Here is a 14,368-nt window from a genome sequence, read left to right as displayed (position 1 = left end):
CCCATAGAGACTGCCAGCGGTCCGGACAACAGGCCCTCCGATTTGACACACTGAACTCTATCAGAGAAGTAGTTGGTGAACCAGGCGAGGCAATCATTTGAGAAACCAAGGCTGTTGAGTCTGCCAATAAGAATGTGGTGATTGACAGAGTCGAAAGCCTTGGCCAGGTCGATGAATACGGCTGCACAGTAATGTCTCTTATCGATGGCAGTTATGATATCGTTTAGGACCTTGAGCGTGGCTGAGGTGCACCCATGACCAGCTCTGAAACCAGATTGCATAGCGGAGAAGGTACGGTGGGATTCGAAATGGTCGGTAATCTGTTTGTTAACTTGGCTTTCGAAGACCTTAGAAAGGCAGGGTAGGCTAGATTTAGGTCTGTAGCAGTTTGGGTCTAGAGCGTCTCACCCTTTGAAGAGGGGGATGACCGCGGCAGCTTTCCAATCTTTTGGAATCTCAGATACGAAAGAGAGGTTAAACAGGCTAGTAATAGGGGTTGCAACAATTTCAGCAGATAATTTAAAAAAGAGAGGGTCCAGATTGTCTAGCCCGGCTGATTTGTAGGGGTCCAGGTTTTGCAGCTCTTTAAGAACATTGGATTTGGGTGAAGGAGAAATGGGGGGGGGGGGGGGGGGGGGCTTGGGCGAGTTGCTATGGGGAGTGCAAGGCTGTTGACCGGGGTAGGGGTAGCCATTATTGAAATTCTCAATTATCATGGATTTATCGGTGGTGACAATGTTTCCTAGCCTCAGTGCAGTGGGCAGCTGGGAGGAGGTGCTCTTATTCTCCATGGACTTTACAGTGTCCCAGAACTTTTTTGAGTTTGTACTACAGGATGCAAATTTCTGCTTGAAAAAGCTAGCCTTAGCTTTCCTCACTGCCTGTGTATATTGGTTCCTAACTTCCCTGAAAAGTTGCATATCACGGGGGCTATTCGATGCTAATGCAGAATGCCACAGGATGTTTTTGTGCTGGTCAAGGGCAGTAAGGTCTGGAGAGAACCAAGGGCTATATCTGTTCCTGGCTCTACGTTTTTTGAAAGGGACATGCTTATTTAAGATGGTGAAGAAGCCACTTTTAAAGAATGACCAGGCATCCTCTACTGACGGGATGAGGTCAATATCCTTCCAGGATACCCGGGCCAAGTCGATTAGAAAGGCCTGCTCGCTGAAGTGTTTTAGGGAGCGTTTGATAGTGATGAGTGGAGGTCGTTTGACCGCAGACCTGTTACGGATGCAGGCAATGAGGCAGTGATTGCTGAGATCTTGGTTGAAAACAGCAGAGGTATATTTGGAGGGCAAGTTGGTTAGGATGATATCTATGAGGGTGCCCGTGTTTACGGTTTTGGGGTTGTACCTGGTGGATTCATTGATAATTTGTGAGAGATTGAGGGCATCAAGCTTAGATTGTAGGATGGCCAGGGTGTTAAGCATGTCCCAGTTTAGATCACCTAGCAGCACGAGCTCTGAAGATAGATGGGGGGCAATCAGTTCACATATGGTGTCCATGGCACAGCTGGGGGCAGAGGGTGGTCTATAGCAAGCGGCAACGGTGAGAGACTTGTTTCTGGAAAGGGGGATTTTTAAAAGTAGAAGCTCAAATTGTTTGGGTACAGACCTGGATAGTAAGACAGATCTCTGCAGGCTATCTCTGCAGTAGATTGCAACACCACCCCCTTTGGCAGTTCTATCTTGTCGGAAAATCTTATAGTTAGGGATGGAAGGGTTTTTGGTGGTCTTCCTGAGCCAGGATTCAGACACGGCTAGGACATCAGGGTTGGCAGAGTATGCTAGGGCAGTGAATAAAACAAACTTAGGGAGGAGGCTTCTAATGTTAACATGCCTGAAACCAAGGCTTTTACGGTTACAGAAGTCAACAAATGATAGCGCCTGGGGAATGGGAGTGGAGCTAGGCACTGCAGGGCCTGGATTCACCTCTACATCACCAGAGGAACAGAGGAGGAGTAGGATAAGGGTACGGCTAAATAACTGGTCGTCTAGTACGTTCAGACAGAGAGTAAAAGGAGCAAATGGGCACGGTAGAGTAGATTCAAGGCATAATGTACAGACAAAGGTATGGTAGGATGTGAATACAGTGAGGGTAACCTGTGCATAGAGGGAAGATGAAAGAGATATTGTCTCTAGAAATATATTTTAAACCAGGTGACGTCACCGCATGTGTGGTATGTGGAACTAAAGTGTTAAATAAGGCGTATTGAGCAGGGCTAGAGGCTCTACAGTGAAATAAGGCAATAATTACTAACCAAAACAGCAATGGACAAGGCATATTGACGTGAGCGAGAGGCATGCGTAGCCGATTGATCATAGGAGTCCAGTGAGTGACTTCAGGCAGCTAGCGGGCCGGGGATAGCAAGCTACCGGAAGGGCCTTGGAGGGACGTCGCGACGGAAGAAAGTCTGTTGTGGCCCCCTCCTGCTATTACGTCGGCAGACGGATCAGCTGCCTCTGAAAGCAACGTCAACACAAGAACTGTTCGACGGGAGCGTCATAAAATGGGTTTCCATGGCCGAGCACCCGCACACAAGCCTAAGCTCACCATGCGCAATGCCAAGCGTCGGCTAGAGTGATGTAAAGCATACAATGACATTCTAGACGATTCTGCGCTTCCAACTTTGTGGCAACAGTTTGGGGAAGGCACTTTGCTGTTTCAGCAGGACAATGCCCCCATGCATAAAGCGAGGTCCATACAGAAATGGTTTGTCAGAACCCTGACCTCAAACCCCATTAAACATCTTTTGGATGAATTAGAACGCCGACTGCGTGCCAGGCCCCGCAACAATGTTCCACCATCTAGTGGAAAGCCTTCCCAGAAGAGTGGAGCCTGTTATGGCAGCAAAGGGGGGGACCAACTCCATATTAATGATTTTGGAATGAGATGTTCGACGAGCAGGTGTCCAAATACTTCTGGTCATATAGTTTAGGTCTGTGGCAGTGGTGTCAAGTTAGGTGTGTGTGTGTGTGTGTGTATTGAAGTGTCTGCTTCCGTCCTGCTATTTGTAACGCTACTCTGGCTAACCTGTAATGACTGTAGTTTTGTCAGAGCTCTACTGTCATGCGTGTAGGCATAGGTACACACCTACACACACACTCACCTGATCTCTCTCTCACACACATACCTCCTGCCACTCCTCTGACACGGTGGTATATCGTTGACAATGACAAGCTCCCAACACCAGTCCCTGACAGGAGAATATAGTCATTGTATTAGATTGGTTGCCTGCTGACGGCTTTGCACATCGGACAGGAGAGACTTGACAGTCCCACTCCTCAACACTGGTGTTACACTGCTTCAGGAGACTTCATCTGCTCTCCTTCTAGTAGCTGTAAGGAGTTACTGCGTCCCAAATTGCACACTATTCCCTATACAGTGTACTACTTTTGTCCAGAGCCCTGGGACCTGGTCAAAAGTAGTGCACTATATAGGGAATAGGGTGTCATTTGGGACTCAGTGATACGTTTCCTGGTTAAGGGAGGACAAGGGAGCGACTGAATTACAAGGATCACTGGGCTCAGAGCTGAGGAGACAGTGACAGTTTTGTGGTTGAAATAAAAAATGTTATGTGGGATGAGGTTAGGACTCTTTCACATTGTCAAACCACAATATGTTTCTTATTTATTTATTTGATATATAATTTGAACTGCATTCAGTTTTTATATTGAGAACAAAGAACAAACATCGTTTCACTAGTGTCTATAAGTATTAACAGCTGAAACATATTCTCTACCTCTCTCCATGTAAGGAGCTTTATTATTTCTGCCTGAAATGAAACATTTCATGTATCATTCTGAATGTATTAAGCCTGTATGTCTGTGTCCTCTCCAGAGCACAGTAGTAGTGGAGAAGTCCATCCAGGACCTGATGACTCTGATGCAGGACCTGAGTGCCTACTCCAACCAGTTCCTGGAGATGGTCTGTGACAAGCTGAAGGAGTACAAGGAGGTCTGCAACACCTCATACAGGTAAGAGAGACTGACTCAGGACCAGCTGAAGGAGAACAAGGAGGTCTGCAACACCTCATACAGGTAAGAGTTAGACTGACTCAGGACCAGCTGAAGGAGAACAAGGAGGTCTGCAACACCTCATACAGGTAAGAGTTAGACTGACTCAGGACCAGCTGAAGGAGAACAAGGAGGTCTGCAACACCTCATACAGGTAAGAGTTAGACTGACTCAGGACCAGCTGAAGGAGAACAAGGAGGTCTGTAACACCTCATACAGGTAAGAGAGACTGACTCAGGACCAGCTGAAGGAGAACAAGGAGGTCTGCAACACCTCATACAGGTAAGAGTTAGACTGACTCAGGACCAGCATGAGGAAAGGGGTTCCTCTCTTCCTTGCTAGAAGGTATAGAAACTCAAACTGTCATTTCACTCAATGTGTTCTGCTTGAGGGTATATTGGGCTTCAGCAGTGCTCTCTCTCTCTGACACACCTTCTCTGACACACCCTCTCTGACACACCCTCACACCTGTGCTGTGCTTGTCTTCATCTGGCTGAACTCCAGAGAGATTTAGGCCGCCCCTCCTCTACCCCTCCATCCTCTACCCCTCCATCCTCTACCCCTCCTATACTCCTCTCTCCTCTACCCCTCTATCCTCTACCCCTCCATCCTCTACCTCTCCTATACTCCTCTCTCCTCTACCCCTCCATCCTCTACCCCTCCATCCTCTACCCCTCCTATACTCCTCTCTCCTCTACCCCTCTATCCTCTACCCCTCCATCCTCTACCCCTCCTCTACCCCTCCATCATCTACCCCTCCATCATCTACCCCTCCATCCTCTACCCCTCCATCCTCTACCTCTCCTATACTCCTCTCTCCTCTACCCCTCCATCCTCTACTCCTCTATCCTCTACCCCTCCATCCTCTACCCCTCCATCCTCTACCTCTCCTATACTCCTCTCTCCTCTACCCCTCCATCCTCTACTCCTCTATCCTCTACCCCTCCATCCTCTACCTCTCCTATACTCCTCTATCCTCTACCCCTCCATCCTCTACCTCTCCATCCTCTACCTCTCCATCCTCTACCCCTCCATCCTCTACCTCTCCTATACTCCTCTATCCTCTACCCCTCCATCCTCTACCCCTCCATCCTCTACCCCTCCATCCTCTACCCCTCCATCCTCTACCCCTCCATTCTCTACCCCTCCATACTCTACTCCTCTATCCTCTACCCCTCCATCCTCTACACCTCCATCCTCTACCTCTCCTATACCCCTCTATCCTCTACCCCTCCATCCTCTACACCTCCATCCTCTACCTCTCCTATACCCCTCCATCCTCTACCCCTCCATCCTCTACCCCTCCATCCTCTACCTCTCCTATACTCCTCTCTCCTCTACCCCTCCATCCTCTACCCCTCCATCCTCTACCCCTCCATCCTCTACCCCTCCATTCTCTACCCCTCCATACTCTACTCCTCTATCCTCTACCCCTCCGTCCTCTACACCTCCATCCTCTACCTCTCCTATACCCCTCTATCCTCTACCCCTCCATCCTCTACACCTCCATCCTCTACCTCTCCTATACCCCTCTATCCTCTACCCCTCCATCCTCTACCCCTCCATCCTCTACCTCTCCTATACTCCTCTATCCTCTACCCCTCCATCCTCTACCCCTCCATCCTCTACCCCTCCATCCTCTACCCCTCCATCCTCTACCCCTCCATCCTCTACCCCTCCGTCCTCTACCCCTCCGTCCTCTACCCCTCCATCCTCTACCCCTCCGTCCTCTACCCCTCCATCCTCTACCCCTCCGTCCTCTACCCTTCCGTCCTCTACCCTTCCGTCCTCTACCCCTCCATCCTCTACCCCTCCATCCTCTACCCCTCCATCCTCTACCTCTCCTATACCCCTCTATCCTCTACCCCTCCATCCTCTACCCCTCCATCCTCTACCCCTCCATCCTCTACCCCTCCATCCTCTACACCTCCATCCTCTACCTCTCCTATACCCCTCTATCCTCTACCCCTCCATCCTCTACCCCTCCATCCTCTACCCCTCCATCCTCTACCCCTCCATCCTCTACCTCTCCTCTACGCCTCCATCATCTACCCCTCCATCCTCTACACCTCCATCCTATACCCCTCTATCCTCTACCCCTCCATCCTCTACCCCTCCATCCTCTACCCCTCCATCCTCTACCCCTCCATCCTCTACCCCTCCATCCTCTACCCCTCTATCCTCTACCCCTCCATCCTCTACCCCTCCATCCTCTACCCCTCCTATACTCCTCTCTCCTCTACCCCTCCATCCTCTACTCCTCTATCCTCTACCCCTCCATCCTCTACCTCTCCTATACTCCTCTCTCCTCTACCCCTCCATCCTCTACTCCTCTCTCCTCTACCCCTCCATCCTCTACCCCTCCATCCTCTACCTCTCCTATACTCCTCTCTCCTCTACCCCTCCATCCTCTACTCCTCTATCCTCTACCCCTCCATCCTCTACCTCTCCTATACTCCTCTATCCTCTACCCCTCCATCCTATACCTCTCCTCTACCCCGCCATCCTCTACCCCTCCATCCTCTACCCCTAATCCTCTACCCCTCCATCCTCTACCTCTCCTATACTCCTCTATCCTCTACCCCTCATCCTCTACCTCTCCTCTACCCCCCAATCCTCTACCCCTCCATCCTCTACCTCTCCTATACTCCTCTATCCTCTACCCCTCCATCCTATACCTCACCTCTACCCCTCCATCCTCTACCCCTAATCCTCTACCCCTCCATCCTCTACCCCTCCGTCCTCTACCCCTCCGTGCTCTACCCCTCCATGCTCTACCCCGCCGTCCTCTACCCCTCCGTCCTCTACCCCTCCATCCTCTACCCCTCCATCCTCTACCCCTCCGTCCTCTACCCCTCCATGCTCTACCCCTCCGTCCTCTACCCCTCCGTCCTCTACCCCTCCGTGCTCTACCCCTCCATGCTCTACCCCGCCGTCCTCTACCCCTCCGTCCTCTACCCCTCCATCCTCTACCCCTCCATCCTCTACCCCTCCGTCCTCTACCCCTCCGTCCTCTACCCCTCCGTCCTCTACCCCTCCGTCCTCTACCCCTCCGTCCTCTACCCCTCCATGCTCTACCCCTCCGTCCTCTACCCCTCCGTCCTCTACCCCTCCGTGCTCTACCCCTCCATGCTCTACCCCGCCGTCCTCTACCCCGCCGTCCTCTACCCCTCCATCCTCTACCCCTCCATCCTCTACCCCTCCATCCTCTACCCCTCCGTCCTCTACCCCTCCGTCCTCTACCCCTCCATCCTCTACCCCTCCATCCTCTACCCCTCCATCCTCTACCCCTCCATCCTCTAACCCTCCATCCTCTACCCCTCCATCCTCTAACCCTCCATCATCTACCTCTCCTCTCCTCTTCCCCTCCATCCTCTACCTCTCCTCTACCCCTCCATCCTCCACCCTCTACCTCTCCGCTACCCCTCCATCCTCTACCCCTCCACCCTCTGCCTCTCCTCTTCCCCTCCACCCTCTACCTCTCCTCTACCCCTCCATCCTCTACCTCTCCTCTCACCTGACCAGGTGTTACTCCCTCTATGGGTGTGGAAACACTGTGCCTCAGCTGCCTGCTGTGTGCCTATGGGTGTGGAAACACTGTGCCTCAGCTGCCTGCTGTGTGTCTATGGGTGTGGAAACACTGTGCCTCAGCTGCCTGCTGTGTGTCTATGGGTGTGGAAACACTGTGCTTCAGCTGCCTGCTGTGTGTCTATGGGTGTGGAAGCACTGTGCCTCAGCTGCCTGCTGTGTGTCTATGGGTGTGGAAACACTGTGCCTCAGCTGCCTGCTGTGTGTCTATGGGTGTGGAAACACTGTGCCTCAGCTGCCTGCTGTGTGTCTATGGGTGTGGAAACACTGTGCCTCAGCTGCCTGCTGTGTGTCTATGGGTGTGGAAACACTGTGCTTCAGCTGCCTGCTGTGTGTCTATGGGTGTGGAAGCACTGTGCCTCAGCTGCCTGCTGTGTGTCTATGGGTGTGGAAACACTGTGCCTCAGCTGCCTGCTGTGTGTCTATGGGTGTGGAAACACTGTGCTTCAGCTGCCTGCTGTGTGTCTATGGGTGTGGAAGCACTGTGCCTCAGCTGCCTGCTGTGTGTCTATGGGTTGTGGAAACACTGTGCCTCAGCTGCCTGCTGTGTGTCTATGGGTGTGGAAACACTGTGCCTCAGCTGCCTGCTGTGTGTCTATGGGTGTGGAAACACTGTGCCTCAGCTGCCTGCTGTGTGTCTATGGGTGTGGAAACACTGTGCCTCAGCTGCCTGCTGTGTGTCTATGGGTGTGGAAACACTGTGCCTCAGCTGCCTGCTGTGTGCCTATGGGTGTGGAAACACTGTGCCTCAGCTGCCTGCTGTGTGTCTATGGGTGTGGAAACACTGTGCCTCAGCTGCCTGCTGTGTGTCTATGGGTGTGGAAACACTGTGCCTCAGCTGCCTGCTGTGTGTCTATGGGTGTGGAAACACTGTGCCTCAGCTGCCTGCTGTGTGTCTATGGGTGTGGAAACACTGTGCCTCAGCTGCCTGCTGTGTGTCTATGGGTGTGGAAACACTGTGCCTCAGCTGCCTGCTGTGTGTCTATGGGTGTGGAAACACTGTGCCTCAGCTGCCTGCTGTGTGCCTATGGGTGTGGAAACACTGTGCCTCAGCTGCCTGCTGTGTGTCTATGGGTGTGGAAACACTGTGCCTCAGCTGCCTGCTGTGTGTCTATGGGTGTGGAAGCACTGTGCCTCAGCTGCCTGCTGTGTGTCTATGGGTGTGGAAACACTGTGCCTCAGCTGCCTGCTGTGTGTCTATGGGTGTGGAAACACTGTGCCTCAGCTGCCTGCTGTGTGTCTATGGGTGTGGAAACACTGTGCCTCAGCTGCCTGCTGTGTGTCTATGGGTGTGGAAGCACTGTGCCTCAGCTGCCTGCTGTGTGTCTATGGGTGTGGAAACACTGTGCCTCAGCTGCCTGCTGTGTGTCTATGGGTGTGGAAACACTGTGCCTCAGCTGCCTGCTGTGTGTCTATGGGTGGTTCTGTGGACTCAAGCACTGATCCAGCTAAGCAGTTATCCTCATGCAGGCAATCTGTCTCCATCCACCCTCATGCTATGCTGTGTGTCTGTACTATACAGTTGCTGATCTCTCTCTGTCCTCTGTGTCCCAGGGGTGTAGTCCAGTGTGAGGAGAAGCTGACCATCAGTGCGTCGTGGTCTAAGGACGAGGACATCAGCCGACTGCTCCAGTCTCTGCCCAACTGGGCTAACATGGCCCAGCCCAGACAGCTCCGACAGAAGAGAGAGGACGAGGAGGACTTCACCAGGTCACACACACACACACACAGAACAGTATCCTCACCGCCCCTCCACCCTAACACAAACACACAGAACAGTATCCTCACAGCCCCTCCACCCTAACACAAACACACAGAACAGTATCCTCACCGCCCCTCCACCCTAACACAAACACACAGAACAGTATCCTCACCACCCCTCCACCCTAACACAAACACACAGAACAGTATCCTCACCACCCCTCCACCCTAACACAAACACACAGAACAGTATCCTCACCGCCCCTCCACCCTAACACAAACACACAGAACAGTATCCTCACCGCCCCTCCACCCTAACACAAACACACAGAACAGTATCCTCACAGCCCCTCCACCCTAACACAAACACACAGAACAGTATCCTCACCGCCCCTCCACCCTAACACAAACACACAGAACAGTATCCTCACCGCCCCTCCACCCTAACACAAACACACAGAACATTATCCTCACCGCCCCTCCACCCTAACACAAACACACAGAACAGTATCCTCTCCACCCTAACACAAACACACAGAACAGTATCCTCACCGCCCCTCTACCCTAACACAAACACACAGAACAGTATCCTCACCGCCCCTCCACCCTAACACAAACACACAGAACAGTATCCTCAGCGCCCCTCCACCCTAACACAAACACACAGAACAGTATCCTCACCACCCCTCCACCCCAACACAAACACACAGAACAGTATCCTCACCACCCCTCCACCCTAACACAAACACAGAACAATATCCTCTCCACCCTAACACAAACACACAGAACAGTATCCTCACCGCCCCTCCACCCTAACACAAACACACAGAACAGTATCCTCACCACCCCTCCACCCTAACACAAACACACAGAACAGTATCCTCACCACCCCTCCACCCTAACACAAACACACAGAACAGTATCCTCACCGCCCCTCCACCCTAACACAAACACACAGAACAGTATCCTCACCACCCCTCCACCCTAACACAAACACACAGAACAGTATCCTCAGCACCCCTCCACCCTAACACAAACACACAGAACAGTATCCTCACCACCCCTCCACCCTAACACAAACACACAGACCAGTATCCTCACAGCCCCTCCACCCTAACACAAACACACAGAACAGTATCCTCACCACCCCTCCAGCCTAACACAAACACACAGAACAGTATCCTCACAGCCCCTCCACCCTAACACAAACACACAGAACAGTATCCTCACCACCCCAACACCCTAACACAAACACACAGAACAGTATCCTCTCCACCCTAACACAAACACACAGAACAGTATCCTCACCACCCCAACACCCTAACACAAACACACAGAACAGTATCCTCACCACCCCTCCACCCTAACACAAACACACAGAACAGTATCCTCACCACCCCTCCACCCTAACACAAACACACAGACCAGTATCCTCACCACCCCTCTCTCCTAACACAAACACACAGAACAGTATCCTCACCACCCCTCCACCCTAACACAAACACACAGAACAGTATCCTCACCACCCCTCCACCCTAACACAAACACACAGAACAGTATCCTCACCGCCCCTCCACCCTAACACAAACACACAGAACAGTATCCTCACCGCCCCTCCACCCTAACACAAACACACAGAACAGTATCCTCACCGCCCCTCCACCCTAACACAAACACACAGAACAGTATCCTCACCACCCCAACACAAACACACAGAACAGTATCCTCACCACCCCTCCACCCTAACACAAACACACAGAACAGTATCCTCACCACCCCTCCACCCTAACACAAACACACAGAACAGTATCCTCACCACCCCTCCACCCTAACACAAACACACAGAACAATATCCTCACCACCCCTCCACCCTAACACAAACACACAGAACAGTATCCTCACCACCCCTCCACCCTAACACAAACACACAGACCAGTATCCTCACAGCCCCTCCACCCTAACACAAACACACAGAACAGTATCCTCACCACCCCTCCAGCCTAACACAAACACACAGAACAGTATCCTCACAGCCCCTCCACCCTAACACAAACACACAGAACAGTATCCTCACCACCCCAACACCCTAACACAAACACACAGAACAGTATCCTCTCCACCCTAACACAAACACACAGAACAGTATCCTCACCACCCCTCCACCCTAACACAAACACACAGACCAGTATCCTCACCACCCCTCTCTCCTAACACAAACACACAGAACAGTATCCTCACCACCCCTCCACCCTAACACAAACACACAGAACAGTATCCTCACCGCCCCTCCACCCTAACACAAACACACAGAACAGTATCCTCACCGCCCCTCCACCCTAACACAAACACACAGAACAGTATCCTCACCACCCCAACACAAACACACAGAACAGTATCCTCACCACCCCTCCACCCTAACACAAACACACAGAACAGTATCCTCACCACCCCTCCACCCTAACACAAACACACAGAACAGTATCCTCTCCACCCTAACACCCTAACACAAACACACAGAACAGTATCCTCACCACCCCTCCACCCTAACACAAACACACAGAACAGTATCCTCACCACCCCTCCACCCTAACACAAACACACAGAACAGTATCCTCACCGCCCCTCCACCCTAACACAAACACACAGAACAGTATCCTCTCCACCCCTCCACCCTAACACACACACACAGAACAGTATCCTCACCACCCCTCCACCCTAACACAAACACACAGAACAGTATCCTCACCACCCCTCCACCCTAACACAAACACACAGAACGGTATCCTCACCACCCCTCTACCCTAACACAAACACACAGAACAGTATCCTCACCACCCCTCCACCCTAACACAAACACACAGAACAGTATCCTCACCGCCCCTCCACCCTAACACAAACACACAGAACAGTATCCTCACCACCCCTCCACCCTAACACAAACACACAGAACAGTATCCTCACCACCCCTCCACCCTAACACAAACACACAGAACAATATCCTCACCGCCCCTCCACCCTAACACAAACACACAGAACAGTATCCTCTCCACCCTAACACCCTAACACAAACACACAGAACAGTATCCTCACAGCCCCTCCACCCTAACACAAACACACAGAACAATATCCTCACCACCCCAACACCCTAACACAAACACACAGAACAGTATCCTCACCACCCCTCCACCCTAACACACAGAACAGTATCCTCACCACCCCTCTCTCCTAACACAAACACACAGAACAGTATCCTCACCACCCCTCCACCCTAACACAAACACACAGAACAGTATCCTCACCACCCCTCCACCCTAACACAAACACACAGAACAGTATCCTCACCGCCCCTCCACCCTAACACAAACACACAGAACAATATCCTCACCACCCCTCCACCCTAACACAAACACACAGAACAGTATCCTCACCACCCCAACACCCTAACACAAACACACAGAACAATATCCTCACCACCCCTCCACCCTAACACAAACACACAGAACAGTATCCTCACAGCCCCTCCACCCTAACACAAACACACAGAACAATATCCTCACCACCCCTCCACCCTAACACAAACACACAGAACAGTATCCTCACCACCCCTCCACCCTAACACACAAAACAGTATCCTCACCACCCCTCCACCCTAACACAAACACACAGAACAGTATCCTCACCACCCCTCCACCCTAACACACAGAACAATATCCTCACCACCCCTCCACCCTAACACAAACACACAGAACAATATCCTCACCGCCCCTCCACCCTAACACAAACACACAGAACAGTATCCTCACAGCCCCTCCACCCTAACACAAACACACAGAACAATATCCTCACCGCCCCTCCACCCTAACACAAACACACAGAACAGTATCCTCACCGCCCCTCTACCCTAACACAAACATACAGAACAATATCCTCACCACCCCTCCACCCTAACACAAACACACAGAACAGTATCCTCACCACCCCTCCACCCTAACACACAGAACAATATCCTCACCACCCCTCCACCCTAACACAAACACACAGAACATTATCCTCACCACCCCTCCACCCTAACACAAACACACAGAACAGTATCCTCACCACCCCAACACCCAAACACAAACACACAGAACAGTATCCTCACCACCCCAACACCCTAACACAAACACACAGAACAGTATCCTCACCACCCCTCTCTCCTAACACAAACACACAGACCAGTATCCTCACCGCCCCTCTCTCCTAACACAAACACACAGACCAGTATCCTCACCACCCCTCTCTCCTAACACAAACACACAGACCAGTATCCTCACCACCCCTCCACCCTAACACACACACACAGAACAATATCCTCACAGCCCCTCCACCCTAACACAAACACACAGAACAGTATCCTCACAGCCCCTCCACCCTAACACAAACACACAGAACAGTATCCTCACCGCCCCTCCACCCTAACACAAACACACAGAACAGTATCCTCACCACCCCAACACCCTAACACAAACACACAGAACAGTATCCTCACCACCCCAACACCCAAACACAAACACACAGACCAGTATCCTCACCGCCCCTCCACCCTAACACAAACACACAGAACAGTATCCTCACAGCCCCTCCACCCTAACACAAACACACAGAACAGTATCCTCACCACCCCTCCACCCTAACACAAACACACAGAACATTATCCTCACCACCCCTCCACCCTAACACAAACACACAGAACAATATCCTCACCACCCCTCCACCCTAACACAAACACACAGAACGGTATCCTCACCACCCCTCTACCCTAACACAAACACACAGAACAGTATCCTCACCGCCCCTCCACCCTAACACAAACACACAGAACAGTATCCTCACAGCCCCTCCACCCTAACACAAACACACAGAACAGTATCCTCACCGCCCCTCCACCCTAACACAAACACAGAACAATATCCTCACCACCCCTCCACCCTAACACAAACACACAGAACAGTATCCTCACCGCCCCTCCACCCTAACACAAACACACAGAACAGTACCCTCACCGCCCCTCCACCCTAACA

General features: G+C 51.9%; 1 protein-coding gene across 1 annotated transcript in view; it reads left to right on the top strand.

Moving 5' to 3' along the window:
- The window catches only part of exoc4 (exocyst complex component 4), a 243,105-nt gene that overhangs the window by 182,678 nt on the left and 46,059 nt on the right, over positions 1 to 14,368 (top strand). Inside the window, exons 12-13 of the mRNA XM_038996740.1 lie at positions 3,844 to 3,980; positions 9,162 to 9,317. Coding sequence (XP_038852668.1) covers positions 3,844 to 3,980; positions 9,162 to 9,317 — 293 coding nt within the window. The remainder of the gene's footprint in view (positions 1 to 3,843; positions 3,981 to 9,161; positions 9,318 to 14,368) is intronic.

Source organism: Salvelinus namaycush, chromosome 6 (genome assembly GCF_016432855.1).
Source record: "Salvelinus namaycush isolate Seneca chromosome 6, SaNama_1.0, whole genome shotgun sequence".
Classification (NCBI taxonomy): domain Eukaryota; kingdom Metazoa; phylum Chordata; class Actinopteri; order Salmoniformes; family Salmonidae; genus Salvelinus; species Salvelinus namaycush.
This window is presented reverse-complemented; position numbering and strand designations above follow the sequence as displayed.